General features: G+C 37.2%; 2 protein-coding genes across 2 annotated transcripts; both read right to left on the bottom strand.

Annotated features, from left to right (window-relative positions):
* Positions 1-14,210: 14,210 nt before the first annotated feature.
* LOC138092932 (olfactory receptor 8J3-like) lies at positions 14,211-15,158 on the bottom strand. Its single transcript, XM_068989005.1, has one exon. It carries the CDS (start codon positions 15,156-15,158, stop codon positions 14,211-14,213), a length of 948 nt encoding a protein of 315 aa, XP_068845106.1.
* Positions 15,159-20,437: 5,279 nt separating this feature from the next.
* On the bottom strand, positions 20,438-21,370 carry LOC138092964 (olfactory receptor 8J1-like). Its single transcript, XM_068989039.1, has one exon. It carries the CDS (start codon positions 21,368-21,370, stop codon positions 20,438-20,440), a length of 933 nt encoding a protein of 310 aa, XP_068845140.1.
* Positions 21,371-22,012: the final 642 nt, after the last annotated feature.

Raw genomic sequence — 22,012 nt, 5'->3', positions numbered from 1 at the left:
CACTTTTCACTTTCATGCATTGGAGAAGGAAGTGGCAACCCACTCCAGTGTTCTTGCCAGGAGAATCCCAGGGACAGGGGAGCCTGGTGGGCTGCCGTCTATGGGGTCGCACAGAGTTGGACATGACTGAAGCGACTTAGCAGCAGCGGCAGCATTCTCTTTTCAGCTTTAAAAAATTTTTGTCTTTGAAAGTGTTTTCCTCCCTTTCATAGCTCTTTTCCTTCTTGCCCACAGGTTGATGTGATTCCTCATGTTATTTCAATATGCTTTCATTTTTAACCATTATTTTTTTATTTATACAATTTTATAATGTTATTTTTTGAATTGTGAAATACTTCTGACCTCAATTTTAGTTCATCATTTTGCTGATATTTTATCAAATTTTTTATATTTTTTCATCAATGCAATAATATTAAACATCCTTTTATAGAACTTCTATGGTAATTTCATTACATATATTTGCTAAAGGGTCTACATGAGATTATAATATAACTGAATATTCTGCTAGAGATATTTGAAAGGTGATATTTGACCTCACTAAGTTGAGCTTTTTCTCAATAACAATTGATATCTAGTTGGGGGCATCTGACACAAAAGAAGTCTCTTCATAGTCTCTAATCTGAGGACTTGGAGAGAAGTTGTAGAGGATCCAAGCTACATGATCAATTAACATAAGATTTACCCTTTAGCAATAATTAACATATATATATGAAATATATTAATAATAATTAATAAAGTGAGCAGGAAGAAACTTTTGTAGCTGGTGAATCTGCTTATGGCATAGATTGTGGTGATTATTTCACTGATACACACATATTTCCAATCTCATCAAGTTGCATACATTAAACATGTAGAGTTTTTGCATGTCAGTCATAATTCAATAAAGTGTTTTTTAAATCTATATATCATAAATATGTGACTTTTAAAAGACCAGAACTGTTGACATTTCTCTTCTAAACAAAATTAAAACAAAAATTCTACAGTAAGAAAAAAAAAGACGTGACAATGAAAAAGAATCAGAGCTATAAGACAAAAATTACTTATAATATTGTTGAATATTTTATACTAGTTTATTTCTGACACCAAACATTCTCTTTGGTTCCTAGAGTCATTTTCTTACTTAATTACCAGGTATTTGTTGATTTTCTACTTTTGTCAGAAAATAGCCAAGCTTCAGTTGAATTACTTGTCCCTTACCTTATGGACATTCTATTCCAATAATAGGGAAGAGAGAAAGGGCTGGTAACAAAATATAATCACAAGATAACTGTAGAGTATATTAATTTCAGTAATAACAAGTAACAAAGTATACATTAGGATAACCTGGGAGAACTATTTCATGCAAGATGTTAAGAGAAGACCTTTTTGAGGCATGACATTTGAACTAAAACTGAACAGTGAGGCAGAACCAACTTTTGAATGACTCACCGGAAGAACGTTCCAGGACTCCGATTTCCTGAAGATGCTGTTTTGGGGTAGAAAATAACTTTTCTTTTTCCTGTCTGTTTTGATAGCAAAACTTAATGGAGCCAGTGTGACTAAATAATAATGAGGAAATGGGGACAGTAGAATCACATGACATAGGTCACAGTAAATAGTTGGATTTTGTTTTAAGTGAATTCTAAAGAATTGATAAGATTGAAGGTAAATAGGGAACATGGCCAGTTTTAAACCTTAGAAAGATTGCTGGGTCATAAGGTAGTTCTATTTGCAATTTTTTAAGGAATCTCCACACTGTTCTCCATAGTGGCTGTACTAGTTTGCATTCCCACCAACAGTGTAGGAGGGTTCCCTTTTCTCCACACCCTCTCCAGCATTTATTGCTGGCAGATTTTTGGATTGCAGCCATTCTGACTGGTGTGAAGTGGTACCTCATTGTGGTTTTGATTTGCATTTCTCTGATAATGAGTGATGTTGAGCATCTTTTCATGTGTTTGTTAGCCATCCGTATGTCTTCTTTGGAGAAATGTCTATTTAGTTCTTTGGCCCATTTTTTGATTGGGTCATTTATTTTTCTGGAATTGAGCTGGATAAGTTGCTTGTATATTTTTGAGATTAGTTGTTTGTCAGTTGCTTCATTTACTATTATTTTCTCCCATTCAGAAGGCTGTCTTTTCACCTTGCTTATATTTTCCTTTGTTGTGCAGAAGCTTTTAATTGTAATTAGATCCCATTTGTTTATTTTTGCTTTTATTTCCAGTATTCTGGGAGGTGGATCATAGAGGATCCTGCTGTGATGTATGTCGGAGAGTGTTTTGCCTATGTTCTCCTCTAGGAGTTTTATAGTTCCTGGTCTTACATTTAGATCTTTAATCCAATTTTGAGTTTATTTTTGTGTGCGGTGTTAGAAAGTGATCTAGTTTAATTCTTTTACAAGTGGTTGACCAGTTTTCCCAGCACCACTTGTTAAAGAGATTGTCTTTACTCCATTGTATATTCTTGCCTCCTTTGTCAAAGATAAGGTGTCCATAGGTGTGTGGATTTATCTCTGGGCTTTCTATTTTATTCCATTGATCTATATGTCTGTCTTTGTGCCAGTACCATACTGTTTTGATGACTGTGGCTTTGTAGTAGAGCCTGAAGTCAGGCAAGTTGATTCCTCCAGATCCATTCTTCTTTCTCAAGATTGCTTTGGCTATTCGAGGTTTTTGGTATTTCCATACAAATCTTGAAATTATTTGTTCTAGTTCTGTGAAAAATATGGCTGGTAGCTTGATAGGGATTGCATTGAATTTGTAAATTGCTTTGGGTAGTATACTCATTTTCACTATATTGATTCTTCCAATCCATGAACATGGTATATTTCTCCATCTATTAGTGTCCTCTTTGATTTCTTTGATCAGTGTTTTATAGTTTTCTATATATAGGTCTTTAGTTTCTTTGGGTAGATATATTCCTAAGTATTTTATTCTTTTTGTTGCAATGGTGAATGGAATTGTTTCCTTAATTTCTTTTTCTACTTTCTCATTATTAGTGTATAGGAATGCAAGGGATTTCTGTGTGTTGATTTTATATCCTGCAACTTTACTATATTCATTGATGAGCTCTAGTAATTTTCTGGTGGAGTCTTTCGGGTTTTCCATGTAGAGGATCATGTCATCTGCAAACAGTGAGAGTTTTACTTCTTCTTTTCCAATCTGGATTCCTTTTATTTCTTTTTCTGCTCTGATTGCTGTGGCCAAAACTTCCAGAACTATGTTGAATAGTAGTGGTGAAAGTGGGCACCCTTGTCTTGTTCCTGACTTTAGGGGAAATGCTTTCCATTTTTCACCATTGAGGATAATGTTTGCTGTGGGTTTGTCATATATAGCTTTTATTATGTTGAGGTATGTTCCTTCTATTCCTGCTTTCTGGAGAGTTTTTATCATAAATGGATGTTGAATTTTGTCAAAGGCCTTCTCTGCATCTATTGAGATAATCATATGGCTTTTATTTTTCAATTTGTTAATGTGGTGAATTACATTGATTGATTTGCGGATATTGAAGAATCCTTGCATCCCTGGGATAAAGCCCACTTGGTCATGGTGTATGATCCTTTTAATGTGTTGTTGGATTCTGATTGCTAGAATTTTGTTAAGGATTTTTGCATCTATGTTCATCGGTGATATTGGCCTAGAGTTTTCTTTTTTTGTGGCATCTTTGTCAGGTTTTGGTATTAGGGTGATGGTGGCCTCATAGAATGAGTTTGGAAGTTTACCTTCCTCTGCAATTTTCTGGAAGAGTTTGAGTAGGATAGGTGTTATCTCTTCTCGAAATTTTTAGTAGAATTCAGCTGTGAAGCCATCTGGACCTGGGCTTTTGTTTGCTGGAAGATTTCTGATTACAGTTTCAATTTCTGTGCTTGTGATGGGTCTGTTAAGATTTTCTATTTCTTCCTGGTTCAGTTTTGGAAAATTGTACTTTTCTAAGAATATGTCCATTTCCTCCACGTTGTCCATTTTATTGGCATACAACTGCTGATAGTAGTCTCTTATGATCCTTTGTATTTCTGTGTTTTCTGCTGTGATCTCTCCATTTTCATTTCTAATTTTATTGATTTGATTTTTCTCTCTTTGCTTCTTGATCAGTCTGGCTAATGGTTTGTCAATTTTATTTATCCTTTCAAAGAACCAGCTTTTGGCCTTGTTCATTTTTGCTATGGTCTCTTTTGTTTCTTTAGCATTTATTTCTGCCCTAATTTTGACCCAGCAATCCACTGCTGGGCATACACATCGAGGAAACCAGAATTGAAAGAGACACATGTACCCCAATATTCATCGCAGCACTGTTTATAATAGCCAGGACATGGAAACAACCTAGATGTCCATCAGCAGATGAATGGATAAGGAAGCTGTGGTACATATACACAATGGAGTATTACTCAGCCGTTAAAAAGAATTCATTTGAATCAGTTCTGATGAGATGGATGAAACTGGAGCCGATTATACAGAGTGAAGTAAGCCAGAAAGAAAAACACCAATACAGTATACTAACACATATATATGGAATTTAGAAAGATGGCAATGATGACCCTGTATGCAAGACAGGAAACAAGACACAGCTGTGTATAACGGACTTTTGGACTCAGAGGGAGAGGGAGAGGGTGGGATGATTTTGGAGAATGGCATTCTATCATGTATACTATCATGTAAGAATTGAATCACCAGTCTATGTCTGATGCAGGATACAGCATGCTTGGGGCTGGTGCATGGGGATGACCCACAGAGATGTTATGGGGAGGGAGGTGGGAGGGGGTTTCATGTTTGGGAACACATGTAAGAATTAAAGATTTTAAAATTAAAAAAATAAAATAAAATAAAATAAAATAAAATAAAATAAATAAAAGCAGAAAAAAAATAAACCTTAGAAAGATAACTCTTGCTGTTATGAAGATAATAATTACATAATTGAAAAGAGGTAGAAGGCAATGGCAACCCACTCCAGTGTTCTTGCCTGGAGAATGCCATGGACGGAGGAGCCTGGTGGGCTGCAGTACATGGGGTTACACAGAATCGGACACAACTGAGCGACTTCACTTTCACTTTTCACTTTCCTGCATTGGAGAAGGAAATGGCAATCCACTCCAGTGTTCTGAGATCCCCATTCTTTGTAAAAGCTGTCCAGTTCACTTATCCTGAGCCAAGTTCATTTATCCTACTGACCCACGTAGGTTACTGGAAGATTTCACTTGCCCCAGACACCATCCCCCAAAAAAAAACACACCAAAAAATGAACTAATATTTATGAAATCACCCATGAGGCAGAGTTTGTAGTTTGCCACAAACCTTGTTAATTACCTATTCTAATTTAAAAAGAACAAACAAATCAACCCTCTTAAGAAGAAGATAACAATATTCACATGTCTTCACAGCGCAATATAACCATGTTCAAGACAGATTCTAAGTTCCTGACAGAGTAATATAGTCAATAGAAGAAAATTAAAGTAATCCTTGAAGTGACAGCAGAGAGTGGCTCTCAGTTCTCCTGCTCCCTTCTCAGCCTTCAGATCTTCAGAGCATTAGTCTGCACCTTCGTTTGAGACTTTGTTGACTTCACAGCCTCTTCTACCCACTTCATCTCCTGCATTCCAATCTGTTTTGTACTTGTGGAATTTTTCTGGTGGGAGACAACTTTTTGCTCTTCCTAGTGATTGCCTGGAAAATCCCATGGACAGAGGAGCCTGGTAGGCTGCAGTCCATGGGATCGCTAAGTCGGACACGACTGAGCAACTTCACTTTCACTTTTCACTTTCATACATTTGAGAAGGAAATGGCAACCCACTCCAGTGTTCTTGCCTGGAGAATCCCAGGGACGAGGGAGCCTGGTGGGCTGCCGTCTATGGGGTCACACAGAGTTGGACACGACTGAAGTGTCTTAGCAGCAGCAGCAGCAGTGATAGCAAAAATCTCTTTGGTAATACAGTAAGATATTGGGTCATAGAACAAAACAGAAATATCAAAATATAAAACATCAGGGAGAAAATATGCAAAAATTGTTTTATCTAGCACATGTAAAAATTCAAAAAATCAAGTAAAGATTAAATTTCAATGGGCACAATTTAGATGTAAGATGTAGATTTGAACAGAGACTGGTTCCAAATAGGGAAAGCAGTACATCAAGGCTGTACATTGTCACCCTGCTTATTTAACTTATATGCAGAGTACATCATGGGGAACGTGGGCTGGAAGAAGCACAAGCTGTAATCAAGTTTGCCAGGAGAAATATCAATAACCTCAGATATGCAGATGAAACCACCCTTATGGCAGAAAGTGAAGAAGAGCTAAAGAGCCTCTTGATGAAAATGAAAGAGGAGAGTGAAAGAGTTGACTTAAAACTCAATATTCAGAAAACTAAGGTCATGGCATCCGGTCCCATCATTTCATGGCAAATAGATGGGAAAGAATAGAAACAGAGACAGATTTTATTTTGGGGGCTCCAAAATCACTGCAAATGGTGACTGCAGCTATAAAATTAAAATATGCTTGCTCCTTGGATTGAACCCAGGTCTCCCACATTGCAGGCAGATTCTTTAGTGTCTGAGCCACCAGGGAATAGAATTATTTTATCCCAATGTTCATTTATATATGTGTGTGTGTGTATTAATTTTTACATCAAATATTGGTAAGAATATGGTGAAAATGAAATTCTCATGCACAGCTTTTGATAATGTAAAATGCTACACAGTAAGTTTGGTAATCTTGCAGTTTCTTGTAAAGTTAAATATACAGTGACCTATGTCCTAGTTATTCTAAGATCCCTAACTAGGAGAAAGTAATGTATATATATGCGCACATACACTTATATAGGACTCTTTATGCTAGACGTTTTAATAGAACAAACACAATATCCATCAATATTTGAAGAGTTGTGGTACTCAAATGCAGTGGGGTATCATATAGTTATAAAATCACACTTGGATAAATTTCAAAATGACTATTCACTTACATAAAATTTAAGAACAGAATAATAAGTTTAGGGATAGAAAACAGTAGTAGTTGCTAGAGTTGTGAGAGTGTTTGTGGAGTTAAATGAGGGAAATTTCCATTATTCCTGGAGAGGTGAGGGGTGGAGGGTTTATAAAGCATTAGAGAAGTTTCTGCGGTGCTGAAAATATTCTATATCTTGATTTAGGTATTAGGAACAAATGACAGATTTTCCAAAACTTACCCATCTATGCAATTTAGATCCATCTTTAGCTGTTTATGATTTTTCCTCAATTCTAATACATAAGGATGAGGGTATAGGTAAAATGTTATGAGAGAGCATGTACGGTCTTATATTAAATTTTACCTTCCATGGGGTTGTACTGAACATTGTCCAAGTGTGTTGGTGTCTCAGCTCAGGAAGCACTATAGTTTAAACACACACTGCATTTCAATAATTGTTATAGATTTGTCATATTAAAGGTCAGAGTATGTATACCACTCACTTAAAGATGAGGCTTTAATTTCATCATGGCTTTGGTCAAATTACATAATTTATCTGAGCTTGGTTTTCCTCTGTTTATTGTTATATCATATAGGTTAAATGGTATATATTCACACCAGTGCCAACTACATATTTTTTTTACTGGAATTATAAATTTAAAAAATTCTATACAATGATGATGATTCATTTACAATTACATCATGAGGTTTGGAACTGTTTCAGTTTTGCTGATTTAAAGCCCATACAGTAGAATTTTCATTGTTACTATAATCGTTGAGTCTGTGTAAATGAATGAACACGTAACACAGGCTGTCAGTCTCAATGGAGCTGTACAGATCATTTATGCTGTTTCTCCCTTTCCTTAAATTGCCCCTTGCACTTTTTCACTAGGGGATATGCAGAATATCTTGGATAATTAGCAGAAACTACAGGCAATTTTTCAATCTCTCAGACGATTTAAACAAAAATGTCTTAATAAATACCATACTACTTCCTCAAGGAACATCAGAAAGATAGAAGAAAAGCGTAAATTCTCGTTACTCAGAGAAAAGTCAGAGGAACTTGAGAGCAGAAAACTGCAATTATTCTTTAAATGTGAGTAGATAAACATTGCTGTTGATTTTCATGATCTCCTAATGTTGGTAATTCACCTTGATTCGTAGATTCTGACTAAAGACACTTTTATGATCACTGACAGATCATTCTTTACGTCACAGAAATTTCATTATTTCCTTTTTTAACTGGTTTCTCTGGAATAGTATGGTATTTAAGGTGTTAAAATCCCATGAATTGACGACATGTTCTATATCTGTTTCAACTTGTGAAAGTTGAGAGCTGCATTTGGATATTACAATTGCAGAAAGAGGGCACAGATAATCACCAATCTAACTATTAGAATCCAGTAAGGTTAGAATTTGCAAATAAAATACAAGACATTCAGCTGCATTTAAATTTCAGATCAATAACAAATACTTTTTAGTATCTGCCTCATGCAACATTTGGCATTTTTGTTAATGTAACCAATTCAATATTTTAAAAAGGATATTTAAAAATATTGTGTCACCCATTAAATATTTTATAAATTGAAAATAATTTAATTTAAAGATATGCATATTCTTATATATAAGATCAACTCCCATGCATAAACTTGGAGATTTTTTATTCATTTGTTTTCTCTCAGTTTAGTTCCGTTCAGTTCAGTCGCTCAGTAGTGTCCAACTCTTGTTTTCTCTACCAGTTGCTAACTTGCTAACTACATGGTCCATTTTTTTCGTTTTCCATTTTTTTTTTAAAGAAAACACTTTACAAATTGAGCAAGTAGACTGGTAAATATAGGATGATTTTTTTAAGAGTTTTGGAGAAAGACTTTAAGCCCAAATAATTCCTAACTGCCATCAGCAATTCTGAAGATTCAAAACGCAGTCATGCCTCTGCATGCATTTTGTATCTTGTCTGCTGTAATGAACACATGCATGCTCACTTGTGTCCGAGTCTTTGGGACCCCATGAACTGTAGCCCCCTATGGGATTTTCCAGGCCAGAATACTGGAGTGGATTGCTATTTCCTCATCCAAGGTATCTTTCTGACCCTACAGGAATAGAAACTGCATCTATAAACAGACATATCCTTTCCAAAAAAATAAAAACACCAACTTGGCAGGGTATCAGTTCAGTCTAGTCACTAAGTCATGTCTGACTATTTGCAACCCCATGAACTGCAGCACGCAGGCCTCCCTGTCCATAACCAGATCCCGAAGTCCACCCAAACCTATGTCCATTGAGTCAGTGATGCCATCCAACCATCTCATCCTCTGTCATCCCCTTCGCCTCCTGCCCTCAATCCCTCCCATCATCAGGGTCTTTTCAAATGAGTCAGCTCTTTGCAGCAGGTGGCAAAAGTATTGGAGTTTTAGCTTCAACATCAGTCCTTCCAATGAACACCCAGGACTGATCTCCTTTAGGATGGACTGATTGGAACTCCTTGCAGTTCAAGGGACTCTCAAGAGTCTTCTCCAACACCACAATTCGAAAGCATCAATTCTTCTGCACTCAGCTTTCTTCAGAGTCCAATTCTCACATCCATACATGACTACTGGAAAACCCATAACCTTGACTAGATGGACCTTTGTTGACAAAGTAATGTCTCTGCTTTTCAATATACTGTCTAGCTTGGTTATAACTTTCCTTCCACGGAGTAAGTGTCTTTTAATTTCATGGCTGCAATCACCATCTGCGGTGATTTTGGTGCCCCCAAAATAAAGGCTGAAACTGTTTCCACTGTTCCTCATCCATTTGCCATGAAGTAATGGGACCGGATGACATGATCTTAGTTTTTCGGATGTTAAGCTTTAAGCCAACTTTTTCACTCTCTTCTTTCACTTTCATCAACAGGCTTTTTAGCTCCTCTTCACTTTCTGCCATAAAGGTGGTGTCATCTGCATATCTGAGGTTATTGATATTTCTCCCGGCAATCTTGATTCCATCTTGTGTTTCTTTGTTCCATGTCCAGTTCTAACTGTTGCTTCCTGACCTGCATACAGATTTCTCAAGAGGCAGGTTAGGTGGTCTGGTATTCCCATCTCTTTCAGAATTTTCCGCAGTTTATTGTGATCCACACAGTCAAAGGTTTTGGCTTGGTCAATGAAGCAGAAGTAGATGTTTTGCTGGAACGCTCTTGCTTTGTTGATCATCCAGCAGATGTTGGCAATTTGATCTCTGGTTCCTCTGCCTTTTCTAAAACCAGCTTTAACGTCTGGATGTTTACAGTTCACGTATTGCTAAAGCCTGGCTTGGAGAATTTTAAGCATCACTTTACTAGCATGTGAGATGAGTGCAATTGTATGATAGTTTGAGCATTCTTTGGCATTGCCTGTCTTTGAGATTAGAATGAAAACTGACCTTTTCCAGTCCTGTGGTCACTGCTGAGTTTTCCAAATTTGCTAGCATATTGATCGCAGCTCTTTCATAGCATCATCTTTTAGGATTTGAAATAGCTCAACTGGAATTCCATCACCTCCACTACCTTTGTTCATAGTGATGTTTCCTAAGGCCCACTTGACTTCACATCCAGGATGTCTGGTTCTAGGGGAATTATCACACCATCGTGATTATCTGGGTTGTGAAGATCTGTTTCGTACAGTTCTTCCGTGTTTTCTTGCCACCTCTTCTTAATATCTTCTGCTTCTGTTAGGTCCATACCATTTCTGTCCTTTATTGAGCCCATTTTTGCATGAAATGTTCCCTTGGAATCTCTAGTGTTCTTGAAGAGATTTCTAGTCTTTCCCATTCTGTTGCTTTCCTCTATTTCTTTGCATTGATCTCTGAAAAAAGCTTTGCTATCTCTTCTTGCTAGTCTTTGGAATTCTGCATTCAAATTGGTATATCTCTCCTTTTCTCCTTTGCTTTTCACTTCCCTTCTTTTCAGAGCTATTTGTAAGGTCTCCCCATACAGCCATTTTGCTTTTTTTAATTTCTTTTTCTTGGGGATGGTCTTGATTCCTGTCTCCTGTACAATGTCACGAACCTCCATCCATAGTTCATCAGGCACTGTCTATCAGATCTAGTCCCTTAAAGCTATTTCTCACTTCCACTGTATAGTCATAAGGGATTTCATTAGGCCGTATCTGAATGGTCTAGTGGTTTTCTCCACTTTCTTCAATTTCAGTTTGAATTTGGAATTAAGGAGTTTTCATGATCTGAGCTACAGTCAGCTCCTGGTCTTGTTTTTGCTGACTGTATAGAGCTTCTCCATCTTTGGCTGCAAAGAATATAATCAATCTGATTTCAGTGTTGGCCACCTGGTGATGTCCATGTGTAGAGTATTCTCTTGTGTTGTTGGAAGAGGGTGTTTGTTATGACCAGTGCGTTCTCTTGGCAAAACTCTATTAGCCTTTGCCCTGCTTCATTCTGTACTCCAAGGCCAAATTTGCCTGTTACACCAGGTGTTTCTTGACTTCCTACTTTTGCATTCCAGTCCCCTATAATGAAAAGGACATCTTTTTTAGGTATTAGTTCTAGAAGGTCTTGTAGGTCTTCACAGAACTGTTCAACTTCAGCTTCAGCATTACTGTTCAGAGCATAGACTTGGATCACTGTGATATTGAATGGTTTGCCTTGGAAACAAACAGAGATCATTCCGTCATTTTTGAGATTGCATCCAAGTACTGCATTTCAGACTTTTGTTGACTATGATGGCTACTCCATTTCTTTAAGGGATTCCTACCCACAGTAGTAGATATATTGGTCATCTGAGTTAAATTCACCCATTTCAGTCCATCTTAGTTTGCTGATTCCTAGAATGTCAATGTTCACTCTTGCCATCTCCTGTTTGACCAATTCCAATTGCCTTGATTCATGGATCTACATTCCAGGTTCCTATGCAATATTGCTCTTTACAGCATCTAACCTTGCTTCTATCACCAGTCCCATCTGCAACTGGATAGTGTTTTTGCTTTGGCTCCATCCCTTCATTCTTTCTGGAGTTATTTCTCCACTGATCTGCAGTAGCATATTGGGCACCTACCAATCTGAGGAGTTCATCTTTCAGTATCCTATCATTTTGCCTTTTCATACTGTTCATGGGGTTCTCACGGCAAGAATAGTGAAGTTATTTGCCATTCCCTTCTCCAGTGGACCACATTCTGTCAGTCTTCTCCACCATGACCTTTCCGTCTTGGGTGGAAATCATTTTCAATAAATGCCCAGAAGTCGTATGTTGGGCCATACAGGGAGTTGCTAATCAACAGGTATAAAAAAAAGCCCGTTAAGGAAGGTGAATAAAATCTAGAGTTCTACTCTATACATTTAACTATATTGTACTGTTCACTCATAAAATTATATAATGGAGCAGATCTCATATTATGTATTTTATTCCATAAAATCAAAATTTAAAAAGTAGACAAGGTCCATGGAATTTCATAAGCAAAAATACTAGAGCAGGTTGCCATTTCCTACTCCAGGGGATCTCCTCAATCCAGACGTCAAACTCAAGTCTCCCACATTTGTAGGCAGATTCTTTACCACTGTGCTACCTGGGAAGCCCAAATCAACTATACTTCAATAAATTTTTTTTTCTTGATTAAAAAAAAGAGACATGAGAGACACAGAATCAACATCCTGTCGTGCATTGTTACAGGACAAAAGAAAAACTAGAATCTCAAAAGACAGGGTTGTCCTCAGTGGAAAAGGATACAGGTAGATTGAGAAACCTATTGGGAAGTTATGCTACAATTAAAAAAAAAAAACTGGAAGCAGATGAAAAAATCTTGAAATAGATGAAAAAATATCATAGGATCATTAGGGCTTATTTCCTAAATATCCACAAGTCTAACTTACCAAACATGCTGCAGACTTACATAGTAGCTTGCCCAAAGTAATATTTAAATGTCTCATAAACACTTAAAGTGTAATAAGTTCATAATATCACTTTCATCACTCCATCTTAAATCATAACCCCAAATGTTTGAAAAACCATAACTGATCCAGTCACCCAAAAAAAAAAAAAAAAACCCACAAAAGAATTTTTTGTTCCTAATCTCAGTGTCGTTCCCTCATCTCTTTCTCATAGAGCCCACACAAGGAATTATGTTGCTGATGCTTTCTTGTTTCTGCTCTCAGCTGTTAACATACCATCTTCTCTCTATTTCCATTTCTCTACTTTGGCTCATTATCTTCCACCAGAAATCCTATAGCAACTGCTTAACTCACTTTTAAATTTTTATTCATGATTTCTGCTGCTGCTACTGAGTTGCTTCAGTCATGTCCGACTCTGTGTGACCCCATAGAAGGCAGCCCACCAGGCTCCCCTGTCCCTGGGATTCTCCTGGCAAGAACACTGAAGTGGGTTGCCATTTCCTTCTCCAATGTATGAAAGTGAAAAGTGAAAGTGAAGTTGCTCAGTCGTGTCCGACTTAGCGATCCCATGGACTGCAGCCTACCAGGCTCCTCTGTCCATGGGATTTTCCAGGCAATCACTAGGACGAGCAAAAAGTTATCTCCCACCAGAAAAATTCCACAAGTACAAAACAGATTGGAATGCAGGAGATGAAGTGGGTAGAAGAGGCCGTGAAGTCGACAAAGTCTCAAACGAAGGTGCAGACTAATGCTCTGAAGATCTGAAGGCTGAGAAGGGAGCAGGAGAACTGAGAGCCACTCTCTGCTGTCACTTCAAGGATTACTTTAATTTTCTTCTATTGACTATATTACTCTGTCAGGAACTTAGAATCTGTCTTGAACATGGTTATATTGCGCTGTGAAGACATGTGAATATTGTTATCTTCTTCTTAAGAGGGTTGATTTGTTTGTTCTTTTTAAATTAGAATAGGTAATTAACAAGGTTTGTGGCAAACTACAAACTCTGCCTCATGGGTGATTTCATAAATATTAGTTCATTTTTTGGTGTGTTTTTTTTTTTTGGGGGGGGGGTGGTGTCTGGGGCAAGTGAAATCTTCCAGTAACCTACGTGGGTCAGTAGGATAAAAGAACTTGGCTCAGCATAAGTGAACTGGACAGCTTTTACAAAGAATGGGGATCTCATTTTCATACACTGTTTCCTTTCTGCAATTCATTGCCAAAATTTCTGAGACTATTGTCTCAAATTCTGACTTTTTTTTCTTTAGATCAGAAAAAAAAAAAAAAACTAGGTTCTTTTTAAGATTTCTATTTGTATAATGCAGACTAGAGCCTTGCCTCAAAATAAATAAAATGGGAAAAACACCCATTCCGTTAGCTTCTAATGCTGTTCAGAGTCTCCTCCACACAATGCACCTTTCTTAACCATCTCCTCATTTACCTTAGAGTTAAAAATTACATCAGTTTAAAAGAACCGCATGAATTTGTCAGAAATCTCTTCAAGGCAGCCTTCACGTCCTTGTTCCTCAGGCTGTAGATCATGGGGTTCAGCATGGGAATCACCAGCGTATAAAACACTGAAGCCATTTTATCAACACCCATAGAATGGTTAGTCTGAGGCTGCAAATACATGAAAAGCAGAGTTCCGTAGAAGACTGACACTGCTGTCATATGTGAGGCACATGTGGAGAAGGCTCTTTTTCTTCCTTCTGATGAACGTATCCTTAGAATGGACAGAACAATGTTGAAATAAGATGCTACAACGGTAATTATGGAAAACACCAAATTTGTAGATGCAGATACAAATACTACTGTTTCCGGAAAGGAAGTATCAGAGCAAGACAATGCTATCAGAGGGACAATATCACAGTAAAAATGATTGATTACATTGGAAGAGCAGTAAGACATGGAGAATACAGAAGATGAAGCCACAAGAGCTGTGGAAAGGCTGTAGAGGTATGTGAGGGAAACTAGCAGAAAGCAGGTCCTCCGAGACACCACCGCCATGTAGAGCAGGGGGTGACAAATGGCCACATAGCGGTCATAGGCCATCACAGCTAAAATGAAAATTTCAGCTACAATGAAAACCAAGAACATGCCCAGTTGGGTGGCACATTCATAGAAGGAGGTGGTGTGTTTCTTTACTAAGAAGTTGATCAGCATTTTAGGAGCAATCACAGTTGAATTGCCAAGATTGATGATGGCCAAGTGCCGGAGGAAGAAATACATGGGGGTATGAAGGTGAGAGTCCACACTGGTGAGGGTGATGATGCTTAGGTTCCCTGTCATGGTCAGTCCATAGATGACCAGGAAGACAAAGAAGAGAGGGATCTGAAGATCTGGGCGTTCTGAGACTCCTGTGAGAATAAATTCAGTGACTCGGGTGAAATTTTCATGAGCCATGGTAGAGTTTGAAGAGTCATCTGTTTGAGCAAGAAAGGAGAAATGGTTACAGTTTTTAAAAGTTGTATTTCCTAGGATTGCCATTAGATGGCACAGGCAATGCCTAGGGTGAGATTTCCTGGAATCATGCTTCTAAATTATACCAGCTCCTGTATTTCTGCTGAAATTTAGTGTGTTGCTGGCTACATACACTTTTTAAATGGAAAACATAAAAATTTTAAAGGGAGCACTTTAAATCACAAATATTGTATCCATCCTCTAAATTTCTTTTTCAAAGTTCCACATTTTATTATTTGCCAGTGCCAATAATATTTTGCCATTCTACGCACTCCTACTTCTTTAGGTCAAGCTTTAATTAATGCTGTCATTGACGACTGTATCATTTTGACTTCCATGTCATGATTCTCTCAGTTTGGCTGATAGACAAATACCAGTCTTTAATACTTTTTGAGTAGTCAAATTTGTAATCTGAGATTATTTTTAGAATAATTGAAGAATAAGCTTCAGCCTCATATTCTATGCATTTGACATTCAGCTCTGTATAGCCTTTCTACTTACATCACCTCACTCAGCATACACTCCTCCCTACATTTTTTCTCTTGTCCTCTGTGCCCCTGCTGATATTCAAAAATATCGGTTAAACTAAGAGCAACCTAGAATATAAACATTTCTTCCTAGATTTTACTTCCTTATTAAGATACTACAGAGTTTCTGTCTTGTTAAATCAAGAAACTGGTCTGATCCAAAAATGGGTTTAAGGATGGAATGTGATGCTGGGCTTGTGGAGCCAGCTCCATTGCTTTTTCTTAGATGACACTGTCTGCTGTTTCTCTATTGTGTCCCATTCGGCTTTCAGGCCCTTTCCTCTTTCACAGAGAAGAACCAAGTGTTGCCTGGCCTGCCATCATGGGTTTTCTTGTAGAATGTGAGACACACTGAATTAGGCAAAGGAATTCAGACATCTGCTACCAATCTCACCATTTTGAAGTCTTCAGTTCTGTTAAGGATTAGTCTAGCGTTTATTGACTGTATCTTCGTTTTCAGTGTCTTTTATTATTTTCTTCTAAATTTCCAGATTATTTTACCCTACCCATTCATTTTTAATTTTACTTTTCTCCTTAAGAATATATAACATAAGATCTGTTCCATTAAAAGATTTAAGATTGAATAGACTAGCATTCTTAATTATAGGCACAATGCTGCTCCTCTCTAGAACTTATTCATCTTCCATTACTGAAATTTGATATCTGTTGATTAGCAGTTCCTCATATGGTCCAACTTACAACTTCTGGGTACTTATCAAAAAGAATTGCTATAAGAATCTTAAAGAGATAGTAATACTCCGCCCATTCTTCTTATTTTGCAAAGGATATCTTTGGTCATTTTTGACCATTCTGATGCAACATTTATATGCTTCTATTTAGGGCTAACCATTAGAGCACACAGGATGAAAAAAGTATCCAAAGATACAACTGATATTTCAATCTTCAAACCTGGTGATAAGTGTTAGGAACTACTTGAGGTTCATGGCTTTCTCCTTAACTCTCTTTTTTCTTTTTTTTTTAAATTTTATTTATTTATTTGTTAATTTTAAAATATTTAATTCTTACATGCGTTCCCAAACATGAATCCCCTCCTTAACTCTTAAAAAAGTATTCTACTCATTTACTAGTTTACTCAGTTAGTAAAGTCATTCCTGAAAAAAAAAAAAAAAAAAAGTAAGCAACCGTTAGGGAAAACAAACAACTAAAAACTCTCCAAGTTCATGTGTGGGAATTGATTCTCGTATAGAAGAATATACATATCCTTATATTAAGATCATTTTCAGTTTATAAAATGTTTCATGGGTAATACATATCTTAAAGTCTTTTTCAAATATTTCATTGGATATATTTATAGAAAATTCAAATGTTATATGAGGCAGGTACTAAAAAGTATTTGCCATTGATCTGAAATTTAAATGCAACTGAACATCTTATATTTTATCTGGAAATTCTAATCTTACTGGATTTTAATAGATTAGATTGCTCATGATTTTTTCAGATATATATAACTCCCTCTGCACTTACAATATCCACATCTGACTTTCAGGTTTCATAAATAAAATAGATGTATGACATCTAGTCAATTCATAGGTGCTGCCCTGACACTACCACAGTATTCCAGGGAAACAAGTTAACAACAACAGAAAATAATAATAATGGAGTTTTTGTGGTTAAAGAATATCTGTCAGTGTCCATAAAAGTGTTCATAGTCAGAATCTAAGAAACAAGGGAAATTACCAATGTCAAGGTGATAATCAAAATCAACAATTTCTGTCTACTCACGTTAATGAAGAATTGAATTTCCTCCTCTCAAATTTCTCTGACTTTTCTTTGAGTAGGGAGAATTTGTGCTTTGTGATGTTTGTGATGTTTCCTGAGAAAGTATTAATAGCATGTGAGTTACTCAGATCATTTCTCTTAAATCTTCTGAGAGATTTAAAAATGATTGCCTGTGTGCCTACCTATCCTCTGGGATATCTGGCCTAGACTCTAGTGAACAGTTGTAGGAATAATTTAAAGAAAGGAAGAAAACAGCATAATGATCTTTACAGTTCCATGGAGACCCACATGGCATGAAAGTACTCAATCACTGACACAGAGTCAATGATCAGAACAATGAAAAAGATTAAAGTGCTTTATTGCAGCAAAATTGGAACAGTTTCAATAGTCATGATAAAATTGCAAATTAATCACCACCATTGCATATAATTTTTTATTTAAGTTTATTATTCCAGTAAAAATATGTCATAGGTGCTGCATTAAAAATATACCATTTAACCTAAATGAGGTGGATATTACTATTCCCAGATTCAGAGGACACTAAGCTCAGATAAACTATGTAATTTGACCAAAGGTGTGTAATTGATGACTAGAAGATTTGAAATTAAAGCCTTGTCTTTAAATGAGTGATATACATGCATTTTCTCTTCATATGACAGACACCTGACAATTACTGTAATGCAATGTGTTGCAATAGTAGTTGTCTGAATCATAGTGTTTCCTGAGCTGCGATCTACCGGTTTTGCATGATGTTCACATAGTCTCACAGAAGATAAAACCTAATACGAGGAGATACATTCCCTCGCATAACATTTAAGCTATGGTCTCTTCTTCTATGAATTCCTTTCACTTTAGAACTGAGGAAAATTTGCACACAGTAAAAGATGGCGTTAAATTGACAAATGGGTAAATTTGGAAAATATGCCATTTGTTCCTAATACCTGAATCAAGATAACATTTCAACACCACAGACATTTCCCTGATACTTTATAACCCCCGCTTCTTGGCTACTCCCATCATAAAGGCAATTTCTCTCAGACCTTAACTTCCTAAAGAGCTCACTCTCACCTAGAGGAAACGCTGCTCTGGTTTCTATCCCTAATCTCATTTTCCCTGTTTCTGAATTTCACATAAGTGAAACCACACAATAAATGTTCTTAGTCTGTATCTTGCACTCAGCTTAATTGTTTTGAAATTCGGCTGTGCTGAGTTTATATGGATGCATATAGCCCTCTGCCACATCTATCCCATCTTACTCATTCTCTTACCAATAGATATTTGAGTTTCGGTTTATTATAAAATATCTTGTATAAACACCCTTATAAAAGCATATGTGTGTATATATGTATTATTTTACTAGTTATAGATCTAAGATGTAATTACTGTAATATAAACATCTGCTTTTTTTTTACTTTATAAGAACCTGCTAACTTTATGAACTTATGGTAACATTTTACATTACCAAAAGCCATGTATGAGAATTCTATTTGCCCCATCTCCTTGGCAATATTTGATGTAGACATTTTAAAAATAACTTATAAATGGAATTTGGATAAAATAACCTCATTGTGCATTGAATTTTCATTTACTTGGTGGCTAGTGAAAGTGGACAGCTTTCTATGTACTTGGTTATTCATATACTCACCTCTTACAGTTCTAAAATTTGCCCATTTTAATTGTTTTTTCTTTCTATTGATTTTTTGAATACTAAAAGTTTGCTAGATAAATCTACTTTTTCAGATTTGTTTTTTTCCTAGACTCTCTTGCTTTTGATGCTTCTGTTTAGTTCTGTCTCAAATTGCTGCAGTGATACAGTGCAGAGTTGTGCGGCCAGTAGGAAGGGCAGAAAACCCTCACCCACCAAAAAGTTCCAAACAAAGCAGTTTGGGACACAGGAGATGAAGTGGGTAGGAGAGGCCATAAAACTGATAAAACTGCAAGCCAAGGCACATAGAGCAACATTCGGAAGACAGGAAAGGAAGCCGGAAACTGAGAATCTCTCTCTGTTATCACTTCAAAAGAAAGAAAGAAAAGAAAGTGAAGTCACTCAGTCGTGTCCAACTCTTTGCGATCCTGTGGACTGTAGCCTATCAGGTTCTTCTGTCCATGGGATTCTCCAGGCAAGAGGACTGGAGTGGGTTGCCATTTCCATCTCCAGGGGATCTTCCCGACCCAGAGATCGAACCCGGGTCTCCCACATTGCAGGCAGACACTTTACCCTCTGATATATCAGGAAAGCCCCAAGAATACTGGAGTGGATTGCCCTGCCCTCCTCCAAGGGATCTTCCCAACCCAGGGATCATACTCAGATCTGTCACACTGCAGGCAGATTCTTTACCATCTGAGCCACCAGGGCAGTCCTGTCACTTCTAACATTACTCTAATTTTGTTGGATTGAATATACTGGTGTGTTAGGAAATCTGCAGTCTACTTTGGACATGGTGACACTCTGCTCTGAAGATATCTGAATATTGTCATCTTCTTAAGTGAGGTGATTTTATTTGTTCTTTTTCTTTTTTAATATTAACTAAATATTAACTAAGCTACGGACTCTGCCTCATGGGTGATTTCATAAATACCAGTTCATATTTTTGCCTTGTCTGGGGTACTGGAAATGTCCCCCACAGCCACATGCGTCAGGATAAGTGAACTGGAAAATTCATACAAAGAATAAGGATCTGACTTTCACTGGCTCTTTTTTTTTTTTTTTCTTCAATTCAGCCCCCAAATTCTGTGACTATTAACTCAAACATTTTTATTCTTTAGATCAGAAAACCTGGGTTGTATTCAAGATTTCTATTTCAATGGTGCAAACTAGGACGTTTTCTCAAAACAGAAATTGCAAAATGGGAAAATAACCCATTCCTTTGGCTTCTAATGTTGTAAGAATCTCCTCCACACAACGGCAGCCTATCTTAACGATCTCTTCATTGACCTCTAGAGTTCAAAAAGACATCAACAGCACGAATTTGTCAGAAATCTCTTCAAGGCAGCCTTCACGTCCTTGTTCCTCAGGCTGTAGATCATGGGGTTCAGCATGGGAATCACCAGCGTATAAAACACTGAAGCCATTTTATCAGTTTCTAATGAATGGTTATTTCGAGGCTGTAAATACATGAAAAGCAGAGTTCCGTAGAAGACTGCCACTGCCGTCACATGTGACGTGCATGTGGAGAAGGCTCTTTTCCGTCCTTCTGATGAACGTATCCTTAGAATGGACAAAATGATGTTGAAATAAGATGCTACAACTACAGTTATGGAAAACATCAAGTTTGTAGATGCAGATATGAAGACTACTGTTTCCGGAAAGGAAGTATCGGAGCAGGACAATGCTAAGAGAGGGACAATATCGCAGTAAAAATGGTTGATTACATTGAAAGAGCAATAAGCCATTGAAAATACAGAAAAGGAAGTCACAATTGATGTGGAAAAGCTATAGAGGTATGTGAGGGAAACTAGCAGAAGGCAAGCCTGTCGAGACACCACCACCATGTAGAGCAGGGGGCTACAAATGGCCACATAGCGGTCATAGGCCATCACAGCTAAAATGAAAATTTCAGCTACAATGAAAACCAAGAACCCGCCTAGCTGAATGGCACATTCATAGAAGGAGGTGGTGTGTTTCTTTACTAAGAAGTTGATCAGCATTTTAGGGGCAATGACAGTTGAATTGCCAAGATTGATGATAGCCAAGTGCTGGAGGAAGAAATACATGGGGGTCTGAAGCCGAGAGTCCACACTGGTGAGGGTGATGATGCTTAGGTTCCCTGTCACGGTCAGTCCATAGATGACCAGGAAGACAAAGAAGAGAGGGATCTGGAGGTCTGGACGTTCTGAGACTCCTGTGAGAATAAACTCACTGACTCGGGTGAAATTTTCATGAGCCATGTAACAGTTTGGAAATTAATCTATTTGGGGAAGAAAAGAAAATATGGTTACAAACTTCCAAGTAATTATTTTCATGGACTGTCATTAGATGACAAGGGCTATTCTTGGGGTGGGGTTTCCTGAAATCATGCTTCCAAACTACATCAGGTCCTCTACTTCTGCTGAAATCTAGTGTATTCCAGCTTATATAGTTTGCCTAAATGGAAAAAAATAAATGTGAAAAAGCAACCACTGTAAAGCACATTGTATCCATCCTCTAATTTTCTCTGTCAGAGTTCCACATTGTATTTTTTTTTTTTTTGTAATTTCAATTTTCATAATATTTGCCATCCTAAGCATCCCCTCACCTACCTCCTGAGGTCAAGCTTGTATTAACACTGACATGGACTGTTGTAGCCTTCGGGTCTCCACGTCATGATTCATATTAGCTGATAGGCAGATAGCATTCATTAAAACTTTTGGATAGCATGCAATCTGAGATATTTTTAATTGAAAAAATCTTTAGCCTTGCTTTCAATGCATTCCACAATCAGAGATATATCATTTTTTCTATTCATATCACATCAGACCAGGCTTTTTGAACTCTAAATTTTCATCTCAATCTTTCTGTTTCCCTACTGACACTCAAAAGTACCAGTTGAA

This window comes from Capricornis sumatraensis, chromosome 16 (assembly GCF_032405125.1).
Source record: "Capricornis sumatraensis isolate serow.1 chromosome 16, serow.2, whole genome shotgun sequence".
Taxonomy (NCBI): Eukaryota; Metazoa; Chordata; class Mammalia; order Artiodactyla; family Bovidae; genus Capricornis; species Capricornis sumatraensis.
Note: the sequence above shows the minus strand (reverse complement) of the source record. Positions and strands in the feature narration are given on the sequence as shown.

Coding starts and splice junctions, on each gene's coding strand:
- LOC138092932 (XM_068989005.1), bottom strand. CDS start 15,158: ATGGCTCATGAAAATTTCACCCGAGTCACTGAATTTATTCTCACAGGA.
- LOC138092964 (XM_068989039.1), bottom strand. CDS start 21,370: ATGGCTCATGAAAATTTCACCCGAGTCAGTGAGTTTATTCTCACAGGA.